This window comes from Helianthus annuus, chromosome 6, assembly GCF_002127325.2.
Source record: "Helianthus annuus cultivar XRQ/B chromosome 6, HanXRQr2.0-SUNRISE, whole genome shotgun sequence".
Taxonomy (NCBI): domain Eukaryota; kingdom Viridiplantae; phylum Streptophyta; class Magnoliopsida; order Asterales; family Asteraceae; genus Helianthus; species Helianthus annuus.
In genome coordinates, this window is record NC_035438.2 from 72,219,659 (window position 1) to 72,246,198 (window position 26,540).

Sequence of the window (26,540 nt, forward strand, 5' to 3'; positions counted from 1 at the left end):
CATTAAGTGCTGAATTAGTAAAGAATCTAAACAATTAAGAAGCTTATTAAGAGGTAAACAAACAACCCCTAAATATGCAAATTAAATTAAAATTTAAGTTCATTTTTGTTGGAATACCCTTGACTTTATAAGGAGGATTGTTCTGTAACGTTTCTTTATTCCACCGATGTGGGACACAACAAATCAGACCAAATGGTGCACGTCTTCTGTTTGTCTACATCCACAAATGCAAACTTGGATTGTTTCATCTAAAGGAGGATTGTTCTGTAACGTTTCTATATAATGCATATTTATGATAAGACAAATGTCCAATGAAAAAAAAAAAATGCTAAATGCAAACTCTTATTCTTGCTATTATAGCCGTTGTTAAGCTACAAAAGCTTAAGGGGACACACAATATACTTCATATTGAAGCCATGAGAAAATATGTTATTTTTCTTCTCACTATACAATCCTGCCTGATAATTAAATCATATTCTGAATCCGTTATCAGAAGACTTCCTGGATATTCCAAAGATCTTCCTTTCAAATTAGAAACTGGGTATGCATCATCTTTGTATTTAATTATTTTATTCATTCGAGCTTCTGCTTTGAAGAAATCCTAGTTTATTGTGCGTCTTATCTACACATTTAATTCTATACAAAATTAAGTGTATGGACATGTGGAAGAAATGTGTATAAAATTGAGTTGTGGTGACATCTACAGGAAGACGTATAGGTATGTGTATGCATAGGCTTGTGCATTCGTGTGTATATCTAGGGATCGTGAATATAATCAGGGCCGGCCCTGAGAATTCATGTACACTGTTCGAGCTCGAAAAAACGTGTCCTTAAGCCTTAACGAAATTGGATATTGGGCTCATTAAAGGTTTAAACCTAATAGCAATAGGCTAATAACTAATCTAAACCATAAAAATAGTTTTGTAAGTGGGTCAATGTTGGTGTTTGTATGAGTATACCCTATTAACTTATTTATTTTTACATTTACATATCGGATTTTTTTTAAATAGTGTGCCCTTCGAAGTATCGGGCTCTGGCCGGTGGTCCTCCCTGCCCACCTTTAGGGCCGGCCATGAATATAAAGTTGTTAAACTTTTAAGATAGAAGCAAAACACATCAAAAATACGTTCTTTTTAATAATAAATGTAAACAAAAACTAGGTTAAATCTGTTTTCGTTATTTTCTCCATCGTATATGTACGTGACAGTAATATGAAATCGTCTTTTTAATCTTTCACCCTCATATAACATATAAAACGTGAATGATCCAAACTAATTGATTTTATTGTTGGGGTGGAAAACGATGCTAGATCGATACTTAACAACATTATATTCATTTCCCCTTATAATAGGAAGGCTCAGATACAAAGTTACACACTATATTTTGTCTAAAAGGTATACAAACTACAAAGCATTTGATAAATCTAATTTAAATGGTTATTACAGCAGGGGCGGACCTAATGTAGGTTGGGGCGTAGCACGGGCTACGGCTCAACTTTTTTCCGGTAGTGTAAAATTTTTTTTTTTCGATTTTTATACTAAGGACACCCCTCAACAAGTACTAGGACACCCCTGAAAAAAATTTACAAACTGAAATCAAGCCCAAATAATACTGATTATATTAGCCCAAAAAAACAAATGATAGCCCAATAGTAATTAGCCCAAATAACCAAATAATAACCCAATAGTGTATTAGATTGTTGTGCTAATTGTGATTATGAGTTGTGAGTATTCTTTATTTTTTTTCTTCTTGCGTTCTTGAATTGTTTAATTTCGATCTAAAAATTAAAAATAAACCTAGCCTAATCTAATATCTAAAAACTTACTGCCAATATTAATTCATAAAGCCTAGCCCAAATGTGATATGCTCAATATTGATTCGTTAACCTAAATACTAATAACATAAAAAAAACTAGTTTATAAAATTTAATTCGGTAAGGCCTAAGGGCCTTTTTTTGGCTCACCCAGGGCACTTGAATTTTCAAGATCGGCCCCGCCCCGTAATGCAGGTAAAAAAAGATTTTGTTCTATAAATGTATCGTAAAAAAATTTGGGATACCCCTGAATATTTCTTCTAGTTCCGCCACTGTATGACAGTTGGGTGTGGGCGTGGTCAAGGGGAGTTGTTGGCCCCGGGTTGGTATTTTGGTGGGTGTTGTCCGCTTGGCATGAGGCGCTGACTTGGGGTGACGTGTCTGGCAATGGTTGGTTGGGTGTTGATGACCGATTGGCTAGCCGTTCTATGATTAACATAAAATAACAAAAAGAATAAGAAAATTAGGTGTCACATGGCACCCCAACGCCGGTCTGGCCACACCCTTTCCACACCCCACTTTTTTAGGTGTGGAGTGGTGAAGCTTCCACCTACCACGTGTCGAGCAATGTTTCCAACCCAAACCCCTCCACACACAGTTTAAGACTACATTTGAAGTTATTAAAGCTTAAATAGAACAAAATATGGAATTTATGTTGTGTTTTATTTTATTTTTTTCACTAAATAGTAGTTTCACGGTTTTCTTTAAATTCAAATACCTTTAATATATTATTTTATTTTTTCTGGATTATACCATAAAACTAAAGTTTATTTATTTAAAATGAGTATAATATATATATATATATATATATATATATATATATATATATATATATATGTAACGGAAGGTTAACGTACATTACGGCTTAACGTACATCACGTACGACAGGTAATTACGCACGTTCATTTTAAAATCACGCACGTTGTAACTCAAAAATCCAAAATTACGCATGTTGAAACACAATAATCACGCATATTGAAAACATTAATCACGCATGTTATAGAACAAATTACGCACGTTGTTGTACGTGAAGTACGTTAAGCCGTAATTTACGATATACTTTTTCTATATATGTGTATATATATATATTAAAATGAGTATATATATATGTATATATATATATATGTATATATATATGTATATATAAAATGACTATAATATATTTATTTAAAATAAAGTTTTATTTATTTAAAATGAGTATAATATATATATATTAAATGGATTTTTTTATAAAATAATAATACATGTGCAAATACAACACACTTACCACAATAGTAATTGGTAAATCAACACATTTATATAGAACCAAAAAATAGCTATGTGATACGTTATTACACACTGGTGGAGTTTGATCAAAAGTTTCGTGGGGCAGAAAATTATGGGATCCAATTTATGAATTGTATAAATATTTAGGCAAAATAATTGGGGGGAGGGGTGAACCTATATAATTTTAAATTTTTCGGACGAAAAATCGGATAATTTACACTTTTAACTGAAACATTGAGGTTGGTGGGTATACCCGGGTTCCCACTAAGCTCCACCCCTAGACACACGTATTATATGTATATAATTTTAACTACCCTTTAGTGGAAAAACATGCATTAAATGTTCAACTGTATTGTATGGAAGTTACATTGGAGTTGGGGAGAAAGAAGACGTACAATTGTTTTACTATCTTGTTGAGTCGACGAGAAATCCAAAAGAGGATCCTTTGATATTTTTTATACCTGGTGGTCCGGGGGCTTCCGCCTTAGTTACCTTCTTGTATGAAATAGGTATGTTTTTCTTTCTTTTATAATTTCTAATCATACTTGTGATCTCCTAACGTCAATTCAACACAAGTTAGTAATAAACGCTATATGAGTACAAGATTTTTATACTTGAAAACAACACATTATCCAATAACTTGTTAACACACATTTTCAAAAAATAATAATGTTGTAGTTTTTTCTATTCTTTTCTATGAACGGCTAACTCACACCCAAAATTTGCCTATAAAATATATACTAGTGTTCGTCATAAGATTAGTTTCCTCTATCACTTGGAGAGGATACTATACGGTGAGCAAAAAACCAATTTAACTGAACCTGAAAAAAATAGAACTACACAAAAACCAGAAAAAAAAACGAACCGAATTTATGGTTCGATTTTGGTTTTGCATTTTATAAAAACCGAACCGAACGAATAACCCAAAAAATCATTTTATTATGTTTTAATAAATTGATTTAGGAATTATTAAATTTATTCTTGAATGTTTACTATTTAAATAAGAACATTAACATGTTTATTTATCTTGAAATAAAAGTTATCCATTGCCTATTAGAGAGAACAAAATTTTACATAAATAATAAATGATTTTTAAAATATTATAAAAAATGTCATAATAAAAGTTTTGGATAAACATGAAAATAGATTATAATGTTAGGTTTATGTAAATAATATTAATTCAATAAGCTAAGTATATTAACATAAATATTATTTTATACTTTTTATTTTTGAATCTTACGTAACTTTGTTTAAAAAATCGAACCGAACCGTTGCCAAAACTGTAATAACCGAAAGCGAATAGTTTTGAAAAAACAAAAACTTAAATTTCTGTTTCAGTTTTGGTTTTGACGAAAAACCGAATCAAACAAAACTGTGCACACCCCTACTATATTACATACCTTAGTTACACTAACTCACATCCTTTGTACCATTTTTACCATCTAATTACAATAAAATCAACTACATTTTCTTTCAATTAAATAATACTTGTTTATATCTTTATTATTACCTTTTCTATCTCCTCAACTCACAATCACTTTCATAATCTATTAAAAACATTATAGTGGGTGAATGGTGTCCACTCAAATATATATATCAACAGTTACAATTTTTCTCTCATTTACTCACAGCCACTTACAATTTTTTTTTATAATATAAACAACACTTTCACTGAATTTGATGGAAAGGATGTGAATGCTCTTACAAGCCCTTTGGTTAATGACACAGTAGCTAGCTCTTAGGTCTAGCCCATGGAGAGGGGCAAGGTGAACAACCACCGAAGGCCTACTCTCTCATGTATATATATATATAGCGTAAAATGAGAACTTATACGAGTTGTGAGAACTTAGAGAACTCGGTCTTACGAAAGGTTGTTTCAAAAAAAAATAAATTACCAAAAATACTAAAAAAAGTCAATTTTTCCAAAATAAAAAAAAAACTAGTTTTTTTTTTTCATTTACAACAGTCGTAAATACTGTAAAAAACCGATGTCATACATATGTCATCAACTTTTACAGCAGCCGTAAAAGGCCGAAAAACACCACTTAGAATTTTTTTTGTATGAACGTCTTTGTAACATTTTAATCTAGGGTGTGACAAAAATGGGGGGCAAAACTCGCACGAGAAGGTCGAGTTCTCTAAGTTCTCACAACTCGTAGGGGCTTTCCTTTGATCTTGATCCTATATATAGGAAATGATTAAAATGAGAACCACTTAAGTTACGAGAACCATAAGAACTCCATAGAAAAATCTTTTTTTATTGCCAAAATTTTTTAAATCAAGTAAGTTTTTTTAGAATAAAAAAATATCATATAAGAAAATTTAAATCAATTTAAAAATAATTTACATAAGTGTAACAAGTGCAAAATACTTTTTTCTATGTTGTTTTAAAATTTATTTACACTAGTGTAAGTGATTAAAAACCTAGCGTAAGTGAACGTTAGGTAATTTTTTTTAGTTTTTTTACATGTTTCCTAGTTAAATATTTACCTATGTGTGTAGAAAAAAAAATGCTTAATAAATCACATGGAAAGTTAGATTTTTATGGGAGTTCTTAAGTTCTCGCAACTTTGAAAGAGTTCTCATCTGAACCTATATGTGTATATATATATGTATATGTATATATATATATATATATATATTACAGTTATTGTAAAAAAAGATGTGTTTTGTAAGAAGTGTAGGAAGGAATCTACACCCTTTAATCTATAATCTAATGGTTGAGATTATCATGGCAAAATTGTAAACAGTGTTTACCATTAAAATAATTAATTTTCTATATTAAGTGTATAAAGGTAAATTTAACATTTTTAAATTCAAAAACTCACATGCAATGCACATGCAAGTTCCCCCGTCTTTTTGAAACGTCAATAATTTTTTATACGTAACTTTCTTTTTCAAAAAGAATTACACCATAATAACGACTGTTTTTTTTATCTTCAATATGAGTACCATGTTGCTATACCTAGATAAAGAAAAAAATTTATGTTTCGATCGTATGTTTTAGTCCATGGTGTTTTGCCTATGTTGTTTTAATTGTATAGTGATTCAAGGTGTGGTGTTTTACAGAAAAACACCATGAATGAACGTATATAAGACACCATAACATTGCAAATACCATTCACATTCAATTTTGTTTTCTATGACGTTTTATTTTACAAGACACCGTAATCTGTTTTGAATTCCTAAAATAAAATACCACAGGAAACAAGACTGAAAAATTGAATGTAAATGGTATTTCTAATATTATGGTGTCTTATATACGTTCATGGCGTTTTACTGTAAAACACAACGCCTTGAATCATTATACAATTAAAACAACATAGAGAAAACACCATGGACTAAAACACCCGATTGAAACATAATTTTTTTCTCTATATCAGTATAGCAATATGGTGCTTATATTAAAGATAAACAAAAACTCGTTATTATGGTTTAATTTCTTTTTTTAAAAAAAAGTTACGTATAAAAAGTTTTTGAATTTTATCTTTAATTAAGTTTTTTTATTAAATTACTTATTTGCCCTTATCCTAATTAATTAAATAATAACATGTGTTCACATCATGTTCTTTCTTATTCTTCTCACAAATTTCATCTTTTTTACAGGATCGTATATATATATATATATATAATGTGAGGTTAAATGAGGAACACGAAAAATGTGGTGAACCGGGGAACAATGCATTTAATATGTTAAATATATTATAAAAATTCAATTTAAAATGCTAAAAGTTATTTTTTCAATTTTTTAAGCTTTTGCATATAAATATATGTATAAGGTATTTTAATAAAAATATTTTTTGTAATTATTTTTTACATTTTTAATAGTTTTTAAGCATTTTTTATTTGTTTTTAGTTTTTTTATTTAAAAAGCTTCTACATGTATTTATATGCGAAAGCATCGATTTTTTTTTTGTTTTCTGTAAAAATTAATTTTTAACATGTTAAATTGAATTCTTATGATATATTTAACATGTTAAATACACTTATCTGGGTTCCCCACTTTTTTAGTGTTTCCTATTAAAGCCAATCCGCATATATATACATACATATATATATATATATATATATATATATATATATATATATATATATATATGGGATGAATCATGAGAAAACTAGTTTAAATGAGAAAACCGAAAAAGTAACTAAAAAAGCCTAAAAAACATACCAATTTTTTTACATTTTTTTTATAAAAATCGCTATTTTTTATGTATGGAAAAAAATTTTCAAAAAAAAATTTTTGTTGTATTGCACATGTGCACTATTACGGATATAATGCACATGTGTAGTACAACAAATTTTTTTTTTTGAATTTTTTTTATATATATAAAAAAGCGATTTTTTTATAAAAATTTGTAAAAAAAATGGTATGTTTTTTAGCTTTTTTTAGGCTGTTTTAGTTAGTTTTCTAGTTTTCTCATTTAGTTGTATTTTCTCATGATCCTCTCCCTATATATATATATATGTATATATATATATATGTATATATATATATATGTATATATATATATAGGGTTAGGATCGATTTTTTTTATTTTTTGTAAAAAATAATTTTTAACATGTTAAATTGAATTCTTATGATATGTTAAACATGTTAAATGCACTTATCTCGGTTCCCCACTTTTTTAGTGTTTTGTATTAAAGTTAATCCTATATATATGGTTAGGTTCATTTGTGACCAACTCCCTTTATAGTGAACTGTGTGAACTAATCTTAGCCCTTGATTATTAATACACAAGTGTAAATCAATGGCTAGGATTTGTTCACTCAGTTCACAAACAAGGATGTTGTTCACTGATGAACCTAACCCTATATATATTTACAAAAACATATAATTAAACTTAATGTTATAACTCAAAATGTTTTTAAACTCGTTAACTTATCCACCTAAATCCAATAGTGTTTTAAATTTTGAACCTATTTAATTTAATTTTGCTACAACATCTTTGTTTTTTTATTGTTATCACAATTATCTTCATATTCTTCTTTTTATATACGAGATGTTGAGTTTATATTTTTAGAAACATACTTATAAATATTAAAGCTTAAAAATATTTGGTAAGAAACATTTAGGTAGTGTTCGTTTCATTGATTGTAATGGAATTTGTTGATCCCAGATAGAGATACCCAAATACTTAATATGGCAAGTGATTTCAACAAGTAGGAAAATATTTTGCGAAACTAGAAATCAAACTTTCAAGAAACAACTTATAGAAATTTTCAAGTGTATTAATGACTTTGTAAAAACAAAGTTATTGGATATTACAAAATGAATACTCAAAAAATTCTAAGTGAAGGGTAATGGAGTTTGTGGTGTGTGTATTGAATGCTAAGCACAACTCATTTAACCTCCTGGGTTGACATCTCTATTTATAGAGAGTCCAGGTCTGAATAAACATTTGTTTATTCACTACTTACTCTGCACAAAGGGATATTTTGGCATATTTATTGAATTGGTTATTGCCAACTTGTTGCTTTTTGGCTTTGTGTCAGGGCTTATCTCGAAGGCAAGTAGGTCCACCAGAATTTCTGGTGACCAGCTTACCAAAATTCTGATGAACTTGATCATCAGATTTCTGGTGATCAGACTTATCAGATTCTGATGATAAATTTCAGATTTATCATCAGACTTCATCAGAAAGATCTTGTCTGATTGTCTTCTTTGTCTTGATCTTCTCCTGATGCTTAGTTGAAGATTTATCTTTCTTTTCTTCTTGTCAAGATATCATGTAGGCACCTTTTTAGGGATACTCCTTGACTGTATCTTCAGCTTATGATCAGGATGATCATCTTTTTCTTCAATACTTACATTTAAAGTTTCCTAACAATGTCCCCTAAGTATTGTAAGAAAAATGAACTACCTTATGACAGATGAATGTACAAAAGAAAATTTCCCAAAAAGTTGAAACAGAATTTGCAAGTCACAAACAAAGTACTTTTGTTTTGAAACAGATTACATGAAAGTAAAATTTTAAATCAAACATGTTTTCAATACAATTTCAGACATTTGTGCACATCTCCTGTCTTTAACTTTTTCTTGTAGGAAATGTATTTCTTGCAATTGTCATACATGCCCTTGTACCATATTCTTGCTTGTATCCACTCATCAATCATCTGCTCAATCTCCTGTCTTTCTTTTTCTTTGTTCTTCCCTTTCTTTTCAAGCTGCTCCTGCCTTTTGTGCATGCACTCCTTAATATATCTTAGTGTTTAGTTGGAGTACTTGCAGATGTCAACACTTCTGAACAGAGCCTTATTGTTTTCAAAATCTCTGTATACAACACAATGATTGTGTCTGTCTTTAATCTTGGGCAGTTCAATGATGTCTCCAGATCTTGCATCATCTTTCAGCTCTGAGGGAATTGAAGTGTCAGGTGAAGAAAGATAGACCTTCTTCTTATGCACATACTCATAGTTGATACACAAATCAAAGTCAGCAAAAGCTATTCTTTCAAATAGCTTCATTCCTGCTTTTGATATGCTTATCAATGCTCTTCTGATAAACTGAGTGTTGCCTTTTTCCTTTTCATAATAGTTCTTCATAAACAGAATATCCGAAGGATGCAGCTTATCAGCAAGGTCTCCATCTGTTACTTTCTGTTCTAAGCCATTTTCTCTGAGAAGAGTGTATCTATTATGTACATAGTGTCCTCCAGCACCATCAGTCCCAATCTTCTCTTGATCTACTTTCATGATTCTTTTTATTGGATTTGGATTGGTGTAATGGATACTCATTGCACCTCTTTCTAGCCTTTCCTCCTATATGCCCCTACTGTAAGGACTTGGTGGTTTCTCCAGCACATCTTCTTCACTCCAGTAATATTCCTTCAGGTTGTGTTCAGTGAATATCATAACATCCCTGTCAATCTCTTGAACCATGAGTGTTTGAGTTTTAGAAATTTTTCTCTTTACAATTTGTGGCTGTCTTGAGGAGTGAGCTTCCTATTCCCAATTCTTCATGGCTTGCTGGGTTATGTCTTTACTAATGGCAGTCTCCCTAGATGAAGTTTGTTTTAGACCAAATTGAGGGATTTTGATGTTTAAATCAGAGATAACCAAAGGTGAGGATGCTAACCTTTTTACCATTTCTTCTTTTGAGATTACAGGAGGTGGACCCATTACAGTTGTTCCAGCTTCAGTGATTGGTGTGACAATTGGTTGTTGTCTGATGGGCTTGGGAACTTCCAGATGAGATGCTTCAACAGGAATGGGCTTCATGATTTCGTGGGAGTCAATCTTAGCCAATCTGGCAATGTTGAAATGCATTCTCTTCATGAGAGATTTCACTTCACCTACAAGTTTTGTATTGTTGGCTACATTCTCCTGTACTTTAGCAAATTCTGCTTGATTCTTTTCCTGCAATGCAGCCCATTCTTTTATCAGATTCTCAAGGGCATCAGTGATGCTGTTGTTGCTTGCCCTTAGAATTGTAATCTCTTCTAGAACTTTGTTGGAGCTGTTTGATTGTCTTGACTCCATAACATTTGTGACTTGTGCTTTAATCTTCTCCATTTCTGTGAAGATTTTTTGAATTTCTGATGTAGAAATGCTGGTTTCTGGTGTCTTTTCTTTCTGTTTCTATAGAGCTTTTAGTGCTTCAGTATTTTTCTCTGTTTATGCCTTAATAAGTTCCACTGATTCTGATAAGGCCTTTAGTTCAGCCCTTTGACCTTTTACTTCTAACTGCAGCAGATCAAGCTTCTCTTCTACATGATTCTTCTTGCAGACATTGAGTACATTATCCAGGACTCTCTGAAGATTTTCATGTGTCATAGGTGGTTCGGGGATATTTGGAACAAAAGATGTTCCTTCTAACACACCAGTTACAAACACATTTGTAGCTGTTTTGGAAATGATTGGTGTACCCTTGGATTTACCAGAATCTGGTACATCCTTAGGTATGCTAGATTCATCTCCACCGGTTATGAAAAACTTATTTTCACCCTGGATTTCCTTATGTCCTTGAATCATTCCCGTGAATGATTCTCCATAAGTTTTTAAGATAAACATATTATCTCCTCCCAGATTTCCTTGATCAGTTTCCTGATCTCTATCTGTTGGGATCTCATCCTCTTCCATATCATCTGATTCAGAGTTGAGATGAAATGAACTAGAAATATCCTCATCAACAACAGTTTTTCTAGGTTCAACTTTGTAAAATGCAGTAATTGAATCTTCAGAATTTGACCTATTTAATTAAATAGTGTCAACTAAAACTATGTTTAAAAGAGAAACTATACCAGCAACATGAGACTCTTCATATTATAGGACTTTTGTGTCTTGATGGGTTATACTAGCAACATGTGATTCTTCATAATGTTGAACTTCACTATCTTGATGGGTTGTTCCAGCAACATGTGATTCCTCATAGTGTTGGACTTTAGTGTCTTGATAGGTTTCATATTCAAAGTGGAATCCAGCATCAGGATTCTGATGGCTTTCTTCAATTTTCTGATGCTTCCCTGTTTTCTAGTGAATTTCTGATCATCAGAATTAGGTTTTCTTTAGCAGGTCCTGGTTCTGATGTCCAAGATTTTTGAACTTCTTCTTCTTCTTCTTTTGGTGAAGAAGAGCAGTCAAACACTTCATTTGTGGGTGCATCTGATGGTGTGACAGGTTTGTTGAGGATCTCCTCATGTTTCAGTCTGTAAGGTTAATCTGATGGAATTAGATTCAACATACTTTTTGGTAACACATGGACATCCCTATCTGATGTCCACCCTTGACTAGCACTCCATGGCTTATTATTGTTGAACTCCAGACATCTTCTAAGAGAGAAATTTCTACATTCCTTTCAGTAAATGTTTCAGTAATGAAAATTGAAATGAAACTTGGATATGGTAAATGAGAAGAGATTTTCCCATTTCTTGTAAGGATTGATCTTTTTATCAAGTTGAAGATTTCTGTCCCATAATCAAGTTTGAACCCTGTTATGAGTCCATACATGATTGACAGAATTAATTGGTTCACTTGATCAGCTCCTCCTATTTTTGAAGTGAAGCACTTGTTTAAGGTTTTCATCATGACTTGTCAGAATGCTGGGAGTTCATTTCTTCTGATTTGACCAATTTTGGTGACCTTCTTGTTCTTGTATCCTAGCTCAATGAAGAAACTTATCAGCTCCTCTTTTCTTGGAGTTTGAATGTAGTTACCAAAAACAGGAAACTCAAGCCTTTGTCTTACTCTTGCAGGGGTTAATGTCACAGAGACATTTCCCCAAACATGAGTAGAGACTTGATTTTCCCCATCTTCACTGAAAGTGTGGATGAATTGTTGCAATAATCTCTCTGGTACTTCTCTTCCTTTAGTCAGTGCTCTTGAGATTGGACATCTCATGAGGAATTCCACCAAAAGTTGACATCTTTCTTCATATCCAGCATGCTCTGTATTCATCAGTAAGTTGTTCTCCTTTATTGGCAAAAAATTGATGATCTTCAATAAATGGAGCATCATGTTGAATGATCAAAATGTTGAGATTAACTTCCGCCAATGCTGAATTTTGGGAGTTAGGGTTTGGGGTTGAGGAATTTTGGCTTTTAAAAAACAGATGTTTTTAGGATTTAAGGCTTTTGTGAGAATGAAGGTGAGTGATGAAAATTTCTGCTGAGTTTGGGTTTTATAGTGAGAGGTTTAGCAGAGATTTGGTTGTTATGGGAGTTGAGGGGACATTGGACATGGGTTGTAATAGCGGTTAATAGGTCATTAATTACCTTTATTACCGTTAGATCGTGTGATGTGAGGTTTTAGTTCAGAAAGTAATCGGTGGATCATGGGTATCAAGGTAAAATTAATGGGTATTATCCGTGCAAACGCAGGTTTTGATTATGTCTTCTCAACTTGCATTTTCTTCAATCATTCCTTTTGTTAGAAAAATAACTGATTTTGAATGAAGAACACTAACGGCCACATGACACCTTTCCTTTTGTGTGGGACCCATTTTTGAGAAATGGTCCAATAATCTACCTTTATAGTCTTCCCTCTTTTTGAAAGTTAAAATTCATTTCTGATGACGTCATCAGAAATAAATCCCATTTTCTGATAAATTTGAACAAGTCTGGATTATGATGTTTTTTGTTGACTTGTTAACATTAGTCAACAGAAGTCAACAGCAGTCAACAGAAGAAGTCCCCCTTGACTTGTAATCATTAGTCAACAGAAGTCAACAGACGAAGAAGTTTCCCCTTGATAGAGTTTTCTAGTGCACCTTTTTTTAGGATGAGAGGGAATGGGTAAAGATCAGAAGTATGACTTACATATGGTTTTCTGGTAGTATCCATTTCCTTTGTTCTTTCTTCAACGAATTTTTGTGAAAAAGTTTAAAATGATGAATGAAGATGTGTAGTTTTTCTAAAGTTCTTCAACCCATGTGTACCTTGAATAGTCATCTACAATGACCAAAATGTATTTCTTACCAGAAAAGCTGGCAGTTTGTACAGGTTCACAAAGGTCCATGTGCAAAAGTTCCAAGTTTTTAGAAATTGAAGATTCTGAAACTGTTTTATGTGAGCCTCTCTTTGATTTGCCAAGTTCACATGCTTCACATATCTTATCCTTTTTGGATGATATGTATGGTAAGCCTTTTACCAGATTTTTGTTTGCTAGTTGGTTTATTGTTTTGAAATTCAAGTGAGCAAGCCTTTTAGGCCATAACCAACTATTTCCTTTGTTTTCAGTAGAAAATAAGCATAATTTAGGATGCTCAATTTCTTCTTTGAAATCAAAGTAATAGATGGAATTTTCTAATCATTTTCCCACTTAAATATATTTTGTTATCATCTAAACCAACCAACAGACATTTTTCAGGTAAAAAGGTTACCTGGAAGCCTTTATCACAAAATTGCACACAACTAAGTAGATTGTATTTTAAACCTTCTACATAGGCAACCTTTTCAATGGTTAATACTCCATAATGTATCGTACCATATCCCATTGTTTTTCCCTTTACCCCATTTCCAAAATTTACAAATTTACCCAGTTTCTCTTGATAGTTACTGAGTAAGCTCCTATCCCCAGTCATGTGCTTGGAGCTTCCTGAATCGTAGTACCAGATCTGCTGCACATGATGGTCCTGAAATCATGAGGTTAGAGGGTTTTTGGTACCCAAACTTGTTTGGGTACTTTTTCTGATGAAAATGTGCATGATATTTCTTCATCAGAGGAGAAATTCTCATCAGATTCTCTGCTTAATGCTGAGCCATTAGCAGGATGATTTTCTTTAGAGAGATGTTGTTGAATTAGCTTCAGTATTTTAACACACAAACAATTTGATTTGTCTAAAGTTTTAGACAAAGATGCTTGAATGTTTTTGCCTTTATGAAATTTCGGATGAATTTTTGGTTTTTCAATCATTTTGAAGGTCTCATCCCTTTTCGAACAGATTTTGGGTGACAAAAATAGTTTATCAGAATTGCTAGATCTGCATGAATCAGCGTCAAAAGCTGATATTATTTTACCAGAAATGCTTTCAGATGCCTTTACAAAGGTGGTGGGAGTTTTAATATTTGTTTTAACATATCGCAGCCCCTCACCTCTGTTCTTTGGTGTTGCTTCAATAAATTGTATAAACTCTTTTGCTTGTTGAAAACCTTTCACATTGATTTCATTGTCTTGAATTTTCTTGTAAAGATTCTTTCTTTCTTTTTCATAAAATTCAATTTTTGAATCCTTTATTAAAAATTTGATCAATAAGTGATTGGTTGTCAGCTTTGGTTTTGTTGAGCAACTTTTGCAGATAATCAGATTTGTGCTTTCTGATGAGGTTTTGTTTTGTAAAAGCACAAAATCCTGCATAAGTTTGTTCAGTTGTTGTTCCAAATCAAGGTTATTTGAACTTACTTTATGTTCTGATGAGGTGGAGCATTCATCAGAAGTTGTGGCCATCAAACCAAAATTAGCCATTTCCTCCTCTTCTTCATCAGAAGAATCCTCAGTTAGCCAGGTATCAGTACCTGCTATTAGGCTGACTTTGTGTTGTTGTTTCTTGGCTTTTTCAAGCTTCTTTTCATAGTAAGCCACATCATTCAGCTTCTTATTGTTGCACTCTGAAGCATAGTGCCCCTTTTGTTTGCATTTGTAGCAAACAACTTCTGCCTTGCCTTTTTCTCTTGTCTTTCCTTCCATCCTCCCCCAATCACTTTTCTGAAATTTACCGTTTCCACCTCTCAATCTTTGCTCAAATGTCCTTGTGAGCAAAGCAATAGCTTCTGCAAAGGCTGAAAAATCTGATGAAGCATCAGAAATTTCTGTATTCTGGCAGTGAGAGGGTTATGGATCTGAAACTGGTATTCTCTGTGTGTGTTGTGTGTGTGAAACAAGAGCTATAGGTCCCCCTTTATGGTTTGAATCCTCATAAATTTCTTCCTCTCTAGGAACTAAGATGCTATAAAGATCATGCAAGTTCATGTTCCCTAACTCAAGGGTTGATGCCAAGGTCATTGTGAGACTACGCCACTCTCTTGGCAGGGCATCTAAGAACTTAACATTCTTCTCATCATTAGATTTTTCAATACCAAACTTTTTAAGTTTATTTAAAAGTTTGGTGAACCTGTTATATGTCTCTGAAAGAGTCTCATTTTGGAGACTTTTAAATCTTTCATAAGAAGATACACAATTTGTTCTTTTGTTTCTTTTCATTCTTTCTCCTCCTTCACATAAATTTTTCAGTTGATCCCATATTTCCTTTGCAGATGCAGATGCACATGCATCTACTTGTGAAAATATATCAGTTGGAAGTGCCATAATCAGAAATGATTTGGCCCTTTCATCAGCAGCTACCAGTTCCTTATCTTCTTGACTCCAGTGAGCTTCACTTTTGGGAGCCAAGGAGGTAGGGATAGCTGGTGTGTGCTCTGTTTCTGGAACTGCTGGTATTTCAATACTGGGTGTATGAGGACCTCTCATAATGGATGAAAACAGTGCTCGATCATGTCCATTTAGGAAATTGGTCATCCTGATTTTCCATTGAGGGTATTCTTCTCTGACCAAGGTTGGAGGTTTTGACATAGACCCAATATTCAAAGCATTATTCATGGTTTGAAAGTTTGCCATATTTATTTTAAGAGTTGGATATCAAGAAAATATTAGCAGTTGATCTTTTGAAAATGATTTATTTAATCTGCTTTGATACCAATTGTTGATCCCAGATAGAGATACCCAAATACTTAATATGGCAAGTGATTTCAACAAGTAGGAAAATATTATGCGGAACTAGAAATCAAACTTTCAAGAAACAACTTATAGAATTTTTCAAGTGTATTATTGACTTTGTAAAAACAAAGTTATTGGATATTACAAAATGAATACTAAAAGAATTCTAAGTGAAGGGTAATGAAGTTTGTGGTGTGTGTATTGAATGCTAAACACAACTCATTTAACCTCCTAGGTTGACATCTCTATTTATAGAGAGTCCAGATCTGAATAAACATTTGTTTATTCACTACTTGCTCTGCACAAAGGGATATTTTGGCATATTCATTGAATCGGTTATTGCCAACTTGTTGCTTTTTGGGTTTGTGTCAGGGCTTATCTTGAAGGCAAGTAGGTCCACCAGAATTTCTAGTGACCAGCTTGCCAGAATTCTGATGAACTTGATCATCAGATTTCTGGTGATCAGACTTATCAGGTTCTGATGATAAATATCTGATTTATCATCAGACTTCATCAGAAAGATCTTGTCTGATTATCTTCTTTGTCTTGATCTTCTCCTGATGCTTAGTTGAAGATGTATCTTTCTTTTCTTCTTGTCAAGATATCATGTAGGCACCTTTTTAGTGATACTCCTTGACTGTATCTTCCGCTTATGGTCAGGATGATCATCTTTTTCTTCAATACTTACATTTAAAGTTTCCTAACAGAATCGGAACTGGAATTCGCACGAGAATTGAAATTTGATTTGGAATTTAGGTGTGTTTGTTTTACAAAATGGAATACAATCTAGATGGAATTGGAATATAGATTCCGTTTCTTATGTTATTGTTCAATTACAATGCTTTCATTTGTTGAAACAAACAAATTAAGAAATGGAATCTGCATTCCATTTCCCTCTGAATTCCATTCCATTCTGTGAAACGAACACTATTATATATTTGTTGTTGATGAAGGACGATTAATAGTAACTTTATTTTTATAATAATATATAGCTTTTTATTATTTTTTCTATCTAATATATTATAATAGTTTATTATTATATTTACTATTAATAACATACTTTTAATTTTTTTCCTTTTTTAAAACCATATATTTCCTTTGCCATTTTCTTTAATATTTTTTTTCTTTTTTAGAACATATATTAATTTATCGATTAATTTGATACTTCTTTAATAAATTATGTTTATAACTTTTTTTTTTCTAAAAACTTAAGCACGTAGTTGTGCTTGATTTTTTCCCTGACATTCCATTATAAGTTTTGTTAAAAACGAAGTTGTACTCAAAATAAAGTATTTATTTGGTATCATAAAACAAAAACAATTCGATGATAAACTAAACCGCTCTAATGATCTAGGTTTTAAACAACATGTTTTATTTTCAAATCACGTTTATTTTACATTATCATTTGCTCAGTTTCGCCATAACGCGTGACGTACAAAAAACTAGTTAACTTAAATGCCTATAAAACGTAGAAACAAAAAAAGAATGGTATGCTCGTTGTATAGATAACCAGTATAAATACTTATAAATGTTAAACATTAAAAATATTTGGTGAGAAACATCCAGATTAACATAAGTGCCTATAAAACGTATTTAAAGTAATAGTTCTGTATTTATGGCTAATATATTGCTTCAACATGTGTAGGTCCACTTAACTTCAATTTGGATGATGACCTAAATAATCTCACATTAACATTGAATCCAAATGCATGGACACAGGTTAATAGTATCAACTGATTTTACATTATTATATGTTTAATACATATCGGCAAACCAGTTACATTTAAATATGTTTATTGTTTTTTATAGATGGCTAATATCATATTCGTGGATATACCTGCTGGTACTGGCTTTTCCTATTCAGAAACCAAAGAAGGATGGATTAGCAGTAATAGTATTCTAGCCATCCAAGCTGTGGACTTCATTAAAAAGGTTAAAGTAAAATTATATGGCAAATAATATTTTTTTTCCGAAAATATAATTAGACTAATTACAAACTGAATTTAATTTAGAAACAGAGTCATCTTTAGTGTGCGAGTGGTGCCTTTTCATAAATCCAAAAGTGTACATAAATCGAGCCGAGCCAAGTTTGTTTATTACAATTATGAGAACTTGAGCTTGAACTCGTATCATTTCAAGCTTTATTTCTAAAGTTCGAATTCAACTTATGAATAGTTTTTCAGTTAGATTAACTCGTTTATTATTTATTACTTTATATACATCTAGAGGGGTATATATAGAGAGAGAGAGAGAAAAAAAAAGTATATCGTATAATATGCCTTAACGTACGCAGTGTACGCGATAGCAATTTCGCAAGTTATGTTTAAAAAAAAAAGAAAATCGCATGTTAAAAAAAAAAACGAACGTCGCATGTTCAAAAAGGGAAAAACAAATCACATGTTTATATACATATACACATTTCGCATGTTAATAAAAAATAAGAAATAGTCAAAAAACCAAACTCGCATGTTATAAACTTTTTTCCGCATGTTGAGGCTAAGTCGCGTACGCTTCGTACGTTAAGGCCTCTTGTACGTTAACAGCCCCCCATCTCTCTCTCTCTCTCTCTCTCTCTCTATATATATATATATATATATATATATATATATATTCTCTATATATATATATTGAAAACCGTAGGAACCAATATTAGTCATTGATCAAGTTGGTTTTGATGGATGAGATTAAAAGACAATAAAGCATTGTAACGATTGTGCTTTTATTAATGACATTTTGTTTTTTAGTGAGAAAAGGGCAAGTTGGTTTTTACATTTCGTTAAACACCTAATATGCAACATATGAAACCAAATCGAAGGTCGCAACTTTTGCGCTTTATATATATATATATATATATATATATATATATATATATATATATATATATATATATAGGGAGGGGTTAACGTACATTAAGTGTTATCGTACATCACATACGCGAAGCAGGGAACCGTCGGATCCGGCCCTAATCACGCATGGGACACAAAAATAACGCATGGGATCATTTTTGTAAGATAATCACGCATTGGACCCTAATTACGCTAGTTCATTTTATGAAACCTTGTTGATAATCACGCATGGACTCTAATTACGCTAGTTCATTTTATGAAACCTTGTTGATAATCACGCATGGACTCTAATTACGCTAGTTGTCGTACGTTAATGTAGGTTAAGGGTTTTTGTACATTATACTTTCTCTCTCTCTCTCTATATATATATATATATATATATAGGGAGCCGCTAAAATGAAAACCACTCCCAGTTGTAAGAACCGTGAGAACCAAAATCAACCAATCATAAATGGACATTTCATTAAACATGTGTGTATAAAGGAGGGGTATTTTTGTAATTGAAGCAAACTGACAATATTAATTATCTCTTTCTCTCTCTGATTTCACATTTATTAAAATTCAGAATCTCTCTCTCTATTTATTAAATTCAGACTCTCTCTCTCTTTTCTGTTTTCTCCAAACCCTATCTTTCTTTCTTTCTAGATCTTGCAAGATCCAATAGTGGTTCGACGGTGGGTGGTGTGATGGTGTTCGGGGAAGGCGGTGGGGGAGTGTGATGGTGTTCTCATGGTGACGGTGGTCGGCAGTGGTTGGAATTCAGCGGCAACAAATGAACGGCGGCGACGGGCTTCATGGTAAACAGCGACAACAATGAACGGTAGCGGTGGGCTTCACGGTAAAACAACCGTTAATCTGGCAAGAAGTATTGACACTGGCAACAACGAACGGCGGTCGGGCCGAATTTTCCAGCAAGAAGTTTGACACCGGCGGTGGTGTTTTTAGCTCCAGCAGCCGGCGGAGCAAGCATCTTTTCACTCCGGTAAGCCTAACCCCTCATCATTCTCCATTTCCTTTCAGATATGTTAAGATCAATTTGGTTCCGGCTGGGTTCGTGGTTTCAGGTGGTGGTTCTGTTAAGGCAGTAGTGGTGGTGGTTATCTCCGACGACGTCGGTTGGGGTGATCAATACATCCCGACCGCAGCTGCGTTTGGAGGAATGTGCGTTGGTGCGTTGACTGTTTTAGCAGATATCATGGGTGCGATCAGTTCTGGAACTGGAATTTTGCTTGCGGTTACCATCATTTATCAATACTTCGAGACTTTTGAGAAGGAGAAGGCTAGTGAACCAGGTGTATTCGGCTTTTAATTTGTTGGGTTTTTGACACTTGTTTTAGGTAACTGGTTTTTTAAAGTTTTGTTTGTAGAACTCAAATAATTTATTCCTTTTTTGAATTGAGAATCGACAGACAAATACTTTACTCTTAAGGTTAATCAATATTACTATGCAATCTTTTTTTAACCTAGATGACACACAAAACGGGTTACTTTCTGTGTCTCTCTCTTGCTCGAAACACAGGGGGGGGGGTTGTAGAGGTGGAGATGGTGGTTTTTTGGGATGGTTTCATGTGGTAGTAGGGGGGTGGTGGAGATGGTAGTAGGTCGTTTGTGCGTTTTTGGCGTTTCGAGTGAAGGGAGATGGGGGTTTGCAGGTTTTCAGAGAGGTAGACAAATGGTGTTCGGTGGTTATTGAAAACTTTGAGCCAAACCCCGTTTTTTTCTAGACACACGGATGGATTTTTAATTCTTGTTTGTTTGGCGTAAAAAGTTTTTTGATTCTTGTTGCTTGTTTAAACCCGTAAAAAGTTTTTTGTTTGGCGTAAAAAGTTTTTGTAAAAAAAAAGTTAAACAGTAAACTTTTTTACGTAAAACGTAAAAAGTTTTACGTAAAACGTAAAACGTAAAAAGTTTTACGTAAAACGTAAAAATTTTTAGCTAAAACGTAAAATGTAAAATTTTTTAAGAAAAGCGTAAAAAGTTTTACGTAAAACGTAAAAACGTAAAAAGTTTTACGTAAAACGTAAAAAGTTTAACGTAAAAAGTGTAAAAAACGTCACGTTAAAAAAAGCATAAAAAACGACGCGTTAAAATTACGACGCTTGAAAAAACGGCGTGTAAAAACGGCTCGTTAAAAAAACGACGCTTGAAAAAGCCCGGTGTAAAAACGGCGCGTTAAAAAAAACGACGATTGAAAAAGCCCGGCATGCAAAAACCGCCGCGTAAAACGTAAAAACATTAACGTAAAAAGTTTAACGTAAAACGTAAAATGTAAAAGTATAAAAAATCTTTTAAAAAAATCTGAATTTAAAAATGCTTTCAATAAAAAATTATGTTTAAATAATACAAAAAGCTAATAAAAAACAATAAAGACAAAAGGACAAAATAGAGTCATTTTACTAAATTACCCTTTTGGATTAAAATATTAAAAACATAATAAGACAAAAAGTATCTAATATTATTTTTAGTTACTTTTAATCTCATCCATTGATCTTGAAGATCTAATGGTTAGGAACTGGTTCTCGCGGTTCTTAAAACTGGAGGTGGTTTTCATTTTAACGGCCCCCTATATATATACAGAGAGAGAGAGAGAGAGAGAGAGGGAGGTTAATGTACATTACAGCTTAACGTACATCATGAACGTGACCAAATATCGCACGTTCACGCACGTTATAAACTCAAAAAACCAACATGCATGATTATTTCATATAACATGCGTGATTATATCAAATGAACGTGCATAATTTGGTCGCGTACGTGATTTACGTTAAGCCGTAATGTATTTTACACACACACACACTTTCTCTCTCTCTCTGTATATATATATATATATATATATATATATATATATATATATATATATATATATATATATATATATATATATATATATATTAGTTGTGACCGCTTTAGATGGTTACAACTTTTGTTTTTATATATATTTCTCGTATTTGCGAACGTTTTCCGACCACCATTCAACTAATTTGCGACTAGAAAAATGATGTCACAAAATTTATGACCATTTGCGATGGGTTAGTCTTTAATTTTGCGACTGTTTTGGATTTGGTCGCAAACCGGTCACTAATTTTGCGACAACCTTATCTTGGTCGCAAATTTTAGTCATAATTTCCTAGTTTTATAGTAATTATTGTTAATTACACATGTAGTCCTTATGGTTTGATCCAAGTAACACTTTTAGGAACTAACTTTTTAAAACGTTTCAAGTTTGAGATTTGTGGTTTAAATTTTATAATGAGTTTGAATTTTAAGACTAACTTTTGTTAAGTTTTATATCAATTCTAGATAAAATAACTAAAATACCTCTATAATGAAAGGACCATTATTGACAAAGATTTTTTTGCTTTGTATTGTAATATTCTCAATATTAGGATAAAATAAAATGAGTTCTCAAGAATTGGTGAAGATATGAGTAGAGAGAGGGTTTACTATTATTTTTTTACAGAGAAATAAATTATTAATCTTTTATTTTTTAATAATTAAAGGCATTCAAGTCATTTTAGTAAAACTTAAAAGAAAACTTGCATCTTTTGAATATTAATGCTCAAACATGTTATGGGCAAAAACCATTAAGACCATCCCTCTTATTTGTTGTGATAATAACATAGTTATCTAATGAACAGTTTCTGAGTGATCGTCCCAAATTTTTGAGGAATCCATTATATATAGCAGGAATTTCTTACATTGGCATTATCGTTCCCAAAATCACTCTAGAATTATATGAAGGTAAATGATTTTTTTTCTTTTCTTTTGTTAATTTAATGTATGGTAAATGAATAGAATTATATGCAGATGAATATGTAATCTGCCAAACATTTTTTTCACTGATTGATAGGTAACGAGCGTGGAGATCAAACCGCATTCAACATTCAAGTAAACGTTAAACCTTCCAAACCATAATAATCTTTCCTAAGTATTTTATAGAGAATATGTACAAATTTAGATCAATCATATATATATATACACGTGTATATATATATGAGATTAATTCAACTATAAAAGTTTAACATATGTCCATTAATAGGATAACTTAATATAAAAAAAAAATCCTTTAACTATTACAATATATAATGGCATTGATATAATTTTTATTTAGAAAATGTGAAAATGTCAATATCATTTTTGTTTTTACACTGTAATGTAGGGTTACATTCTTTTGAGTCCTTTCACCAATAAGTTCACGGATATCAATTCAAGACTTGAATATGCTCACCGTATAGCACTCATATCAGACGATATTTATCAGGTGATCTTAGAACTTTAGTAATAAAGAAAGCCAAATTTAGATTGGTCGTTGTTATACATAAACCATTAACATTAACATGATGTATGACAGAGCGATAATTGGTCAAAATGGGCCGTATGATACAACGAAAAATGGTCATATGGGTCTTATGAGGGACAAATCATACAACCCGTGTGATGTTTTCATACTAACAAAGAAATGTCTATGTGACCACTGACAAGTGCATACGTCTTGTATGACTTCTTTTCTCCATGTTATACCGCCGGTTAGGCATGTATGGCTCATACAACCCGTATAATGTGGCAGGTTGACTGATGTCTAAAATATACTTCACTTTTGTGACGGTGTATCTTTAACATCACTCCTTATATTACTGAATCTTATATGTAATATGACAATTTTGCAGTCAGCCGTGAACAGTTGCCATGGTAATTATGTAGACATTAATTCCGCAAACTCAGCATGTTTAAATAGTCTGCAAAGCTATGAAGAGGTGAGAATTATTATTTATGCACACAAGTATCAAAACATATAAACTTCGTGAAAATAATATAATGCTAGAAATTTCAACTTGCAGTGCACAAGCCATATTAATTTGGAAAACATTTTGGAACCATTTTGCGACGAAAATGATCCCGCACTAGATTGTGAAGTAATATCTCTCTCTCTCTCTCTCCCACACTCACTTTCTGAGTTTGAATTTTGGTATATGCACATGTGGTTGTTTCTTGCCTATTTGACCTTGCTTATTATAAAGTAAATACTTTCTTACCGACTTTTAGAGGTTATTGAGAATGCTTTTATATGTGTGTGTCTATATATAGGGTGTGGTTCTAGAGAGAACACTAGTGTATTTGTGAATTGAGTGAATATTTAGCGTTCTCAAGATAACCCTCCCCTATATATATATATACATATTTCTTATTTCTTATTTGTTATTTCTTGACAATACCCTAGTCATACTTCTTATTTCTTGACAGTGTATAATATTTCAAACTATGCACAATAATAGCTTGAAATATTATACACTAGTGTATTGTCAAGAAATAAGAAATATGACATTGCATCAATATTGTTATCCGGATTAGGAAAAAAAATTAAAAAAATTTTATTAATAAAATGTTGCGTTTTTAAAGGAATTTTTTTTAAAAAAATTATGTGTTTTTATAGGGGTGAGCATATATCGGGTCGGACTGAAAAAACTGAGCCCAAAATGATAATTGACCATAACTGACTCGATTTGTAGTATATAGGTTTTTTTCGGTTTTATTATTAGGCATGTTTTCGGGTTTGGGTCGGTTCTGGTCCGAAAACACTAGTACCCGATTAACAACCTGCTGGACCGAAATTAACAATCTGCAGTAGACATTATATGTATATACATATCCTGAACGGGTCGCTGTACTAGGTAAGTAAAATAGATCTTCTTATATAAGAAGCCCAGCTACACATGTACAGAAGCGCCCTACATACACTAACTAGTTTTAAATTTGGGATAAATGAATTATGTTTCTTATTGTTTAGCTTTACATATTGAGTTTTGATACTTCCACCGTAAACTTAATAGTAAAATACCAAACTGCCCTTTAGTAAATAGGCAATCAATATCTAAAGGGATTAAACCACTTCCTTGGAGTAAGGTAAAATGAAATGGGGAAGAAAGGTTGATGTAACACTTAGATAGAGTTAAAATGAGTTAAAGTATAACAAAGGCCTAATAAACAATACCAAATAACCTCTAAAACTGTTATGAGTTTTTTTGTTGTTTTTCTTTTCCCATTTTCTGTGTTTGCAACAAATCTAATGAAGCTGAAGCATTCAACTTGATCATTTCAGACTGATTTTAACAAGGTCATAACTAAATGGGCGAACACCAAAGTTGTACAACAAGCTCTCAACATTCGTCAAGTACGCATCATTAGTATTTTCATGCAGATATAATTGAACTTGAACTATCATTATGTGTCATTATATAATTGTTTTCTCAGGGAACAATTGGAAAATGGGAATTGATCAACAATACCTTGCATTACCATCAAGGAAAGAATGACACATTGTGTTATTCTTATGATATCTTTACTAGTTTTTCCCACCATAAGGAACTTTCTAGTAAAAAATGTAGAGCTTTGATTATGAGGTAATGCAACATTGCTTCCCATCCAAATTCTAATAATTTTTTTAACTGTAAACATCCCCCTCCCACCTGTAATCTACTTCTAAAATGTACTTATTGCCCACTTTGGTGGGTACAAATACCTAGTGCTGCTAAGGACAAGAGGCCATCAGCTCTATTATGAAAATTTTAAACAGCGAAAAAAATGGACACCAATGAAAAAAATCATGGGTCCGCCACTGAGCTCTAATACAATTATTATCGGATATATTAGGTTAAACGTGTGCATATAATGTTTTTATTAATTGACAGTGGTGATCATGATTTAACATTTCCATATGTTGGGGTTGAGCAATGGATAACGTCTCTCAATGTGCAAGTTGAAGTGCCATGGAAACCGTTTTACATTGATGGTCAAGTTGGAGGGTGAGATAGAGCTCAATGCAGTATATTTAGTTTGTGGATCTTCCTTCTATATATCATTTAGAACGAAACTTGGACATAAGTAAAGGAAACTGAACTTAGAACTTGTTTTATATTAGTATTCTTGAGGAATTGTTCTTCCTAAAGTTCTTAAATTCATATATTTTTATTTCAATTTTTCTTTTGCAGATATATAACAAAATATGCCCAAAACGATTATTCATTGACATTTGCTACGGTTAAGGTTAGAAAAAATCATCATCAGTTTTAGCTATTGAATTCAGGTTTTTATTTCTTATTTTGAAACCACACGATAATATATCCTAAAGAAGTGTTGTACAAGACTGAAATCGTGTTCTCTAGAAATACTCAAGAAACTATACGTGTATGATCAATTTATATCGAATATAAAACATGTTTTTATGCAATGGTGTACAGGGCGCAGGACATACAATTCCACATGACAAGCCTAGGCAAACCATGGTATTAACTCAAGAGTGGTTTTCCTCACAAACGTATTCAAGCGATTCTTAGATGAAATAAGATGAGTTGTTACTCATCATCACCAAATATGTAATTGAAGAAAAATGGTCATATATATATGCAAACTTTGTGCTTTATATTTATTGTCATCAATGAAAGTTATAATCCCTACACATCCTTAAGTTT

At 32.2% G+C, this 26,540-nt stretch overlaps 1 protein-coding gene across 5 annotated transcripts; it reads left to right on the forward strand.

Moving 5' to 3' along the window:
* The first annotated feature begins 296 nt into the window (after nt 1-296).
* LOC110879148 (serine carboxypeptidase-like 13) lies at nt 297-26,540 on the forward strand. Of its 5 annotated transcripts, none has more exons than XR_002558495.2 (14): nt 298-541; nt 3,443-3,588; nt 17,874-17,947; nt 18,038-18,160; nt 22,713-22,815; nt 22,925-22,962; nt 23,234-23,335; nt 23,742-23,828; nt 23,913-23,987; nt 25,172-25,243; nt 25,324-25,472; nt 25,761-25,953; nt 26,061-26,115; nt 26,310-26,388. XR_002558495.2 is itself a non-coding variant. In XM_022127574.2 (14 exons), exons 1-14 carry the CDS (start codon nt 333-335, stop codon nt 26,403-26,405), a joined length of 1,443 nt encoding a protein of 480 aa, XP_021983266.1. In that variant the 5' UTR covers nt 298-332; the 3' UTR covers nt 26,406-26,540. The 5 variants fall into 5 exon arrangements, 4 of the variants coding, with proteins under 4 accessions (XP_021983267.1, XP_021983266.1, XP_035830730.1 ...); XM_022127574.2 differs by having other exon boundaries at nt 25,761-25,874; nt 26,310-26,540; XM_035974837.1 differs by lacking the exons at nt 298-541; nt 3,443-3,588 and adding exons at nt 13,312-13,348; nt 13,510-13,653 and having other exon boundaries at nt 25,761-25,874; nt 26,310-26,540.